Source organism: Didymosphaeria variabile, assembly GCF_027946475.1.
Source record: "Didymosphaeria variabile strain IMI 356815 chromosome Unknown scaffold_10, whole genome shotgun sequence".
Classification (NCBI taxonomy): Eukaryota; Fungi; Ascomycota; class Dothideomycetes; order Pleosporales; family Didymosphaeriaceae; genus Didymosphaeria; species Didymosphaeria variabile.
In genome coordinates this window covers 111,936-114,414 of record NW_026611629.1, presented here as the reverse complement: position 1 = coordinate 114,414, position 2,479 = coordinate 111,936, and the positions used below count along the sequence as shown (strand labels likewise).

At 50.2% G+C, this 2,479-nt stretch overlaps 2 protein-coding genes across 2 annotated transcripts; both read left to right on the top strand.

The window, feature by feature from the left end:
• Window positions 1–1,444: 1,444 nt before the first annotated feature.
• N0V89_012103 (uncharacterized protein) lies at window positions 1,445–1,881 on the top strand (the record flags this gene model as incomplete). Its single annotated transcript, XM_056220828.1, has 2 exons — window positions 1,445–1,751; window positions 1,775–1,881. The coding sequence occupies 2 exons, from the start codon at window positions 1,445–1,447 to the stop codon at window positions 1,879–1,881; spliced, it is 414 nt and encodes a 137-aa protein (XP_056064815.1).
• A 180-nt stretch (window positions 1,882–2,061) lies between these two features.
• On the top strand, window positions 2,062–2,259 carry N0V89_012102 (uncharacterized protein; the record flags this gene model as incomplete). The annotated part of the gene is given in 2 exon segments (XM_056220827.1): window positions 2,062–2,065; window positions 2,084–2,259. The coding sequence occupies 2 exon segments, from the start codon at window positions 2,062–2,064 to the stop codon at window positions 2,257–2,259; spliced, it is 180 nt and encodes a 59-aa protein (XP_056064814.1).
• Between the last annotated feature and the right edge of the window lie 220 nt (window positions 2,260–2,479).

The window sequence follows — 2,479 nt, the reverse complement described above, 5'->3', positions numbered from 1 at the left end:
TGGCACGGTGTTGGAGGAGGCGCTGGTGTCGGAAAGACTGTGTCCATCCAGGATTTGATTATAAGATAGTACGAGTACGAGTACAATATACAAGTGGACTCCCGCCGTCCTTCTATCACGGGCTCTCTCTTCGCGCATGGCGGCGCATCTCGGTATCTCAGTGCGATGCCTCGGTCGCTCCGTCCAGCTCACAATTCTAATACTACACGTTCTCCCACACCGCTTACAATGACCATGGCCGCCGAAGAGAACAACCCACTTACCTATGTACTTGCACGGTTGTGGCATTTCTACGAGTCCACTGTACATGGCGGTCAAGAGTAGCTTGTTCACGTCCGGAGCTCCCGTAATCACCAATATTACCACGTTGGCTGAATAATACTGAACGTGCAGGTGTAATAAGAGAACCGCATAAACTATGTCATAGAGTTTTAGAAAGCTGACGTAATTGCCACCCGTGACCAGTAACCCAGACACCAACGAAAATGTCTTCCAAATCTGTAGTCATATCAGTTATCGGCTCTATCCATATGGCCATCGGTACTTCGTACAAGAGCCTCGATAAAGGCTTTTGCAGGGCCATTGGTCAAAGTCTCGGTCCAGACTACTTGTCGCTGATGATATCGGGCTACGTCGGTCTTTCGTGTGCGATTGTGATTTGATGGTGTTTTTCAGCAGTGTTCACTCTGGCACTTTCACGGCTGTATAGAATCTGTCATAGGTACTCATACTAGTTTTCGGTCGTCCCTTTCTCCCTGTCAAGAGGATTTAGATCTAGCCCAGATCACCTTCGGCCTCCCAGCGGCCAGGTCACGTGTCGCCTATATATCTCGTTCCAGGTCGCTCTGTGAGTCAAACCTCAAGGATTTGTCTCCATGTACACCTCACCCTGATCGTGATTACCTGCCCAATGTGCCTCGTATTCTAATCGTTATCAATTCCGGTCAACGAATCTTTCCACAGATTACAATATTCGCTAAGCGCTGTGCGTGTAACGTCGCACACATCTTCATGTCCAGTTGGATAACGAGCCTACTATTCCCGAAACATCCTAGCAGATAGCTTGTAGCTGCAGATCACTACGCGGAAACTCGAAACAATAGGTTGTACCACACGAACTGGTTCTGTTTTCATATTCAAAGAGCTCAACGAGATGAGACTTGGGCGATTTAGATATCTCATTGGTGAAGAACTGCCGTGCCAGTTCAAAATTTTCAGGAGACGGGAAAAGGATACTTGAACATGAAAATATCCAAACCTAGGTATGAAGCGTACATTTCGTTAGGACTTTGTTTATCAAAGCAGATGATACAGCAGTATAGCAGTTGGCCAATGTGAATAGAGAATCAGGGAGACAAGGGGAGTGTGATAACAGCGAGCGGTTGACCAGCGCTCGGAAAAGTGCGGTACAGTGACTACATGCGATCGATTCACAAGACGAGCGATGAACCACGAGCTGACGACCGAGCACATGGACATGATCGCCCAGTATGACGAGAATATGAGCGCCAGCATGACCAGGATTAATGACATTGTCGCGATGATCGAGGGGTTGCCGGCCGCCGTCGAGGGCGACTTCGGGGTGTACGCTAAGAAGACGAAGCCCGCGGTCCCCCCTCATGCGCAGGAACGACTTGACCAGCATGCACTAAACCGTTTACTAGTTGGTGCACAGGAAAACCACTACGGCGTGGGCGCGTACGGGGAAATGATCGTGATGGAGTCGGATGACCAGGGCGATGATCCTGAGGGTGATGAAGACGTTATCTTGCAGCCCCTACGCAGCTGATCGAAACTTCCTCCGTGCACGTAAAGAAGGCGTCGAGGCAGAAGACCAAGCAGAAGATGAAAACCGAGAAGGTCCTCGAGAAGGCGAAGTAGAAGAAGTAGAAGAAGTAGAAGACAAAGAAGAACGAGGAGAAGACGAAGTGGGAGGATTGGCTCTTCGTCGGGATCGAGAAGCTCGCCAAGGAGGTCGGCCTGGACGCCACGGAGACAACCTGTAAGATCTTCAACAGGGCAGTCAGCTTGATGGCGTACCAGGACGGAACCCCCGCGATAATGCGTAAAAAGATCTTAATAGGTTATCGGAATGCGATTGACGAATTGACAGAGTACGCGGGCTCAGGGAAGGACGTCATCGTGAGGCTCTTGTCCGCGCTCGACCCCAAGAAACTCGAGACGGACGACGCCACGTTCGAGCAGATGTGCATGGTGAATATCACCGCAGATCGCGAACGACCTCTAGGTGGGGGTTGAACCATCTCCGACGAGTCCAGCGATGAGACCACTGATGATACCGCCGACTCCAACTAGATCATGTGCACGATGGTGGTCGCGACAGGTTTTTGTATGCGTAGTCCTCGTTAACACCATCCACAAAACCCAACAGCAATGAGCTGCTGGATGATGATGATGATATTGATGCTGGTCGTCATGTTCGTCACGTAGAGGTGCTGATCAACGCCATAATGATGTG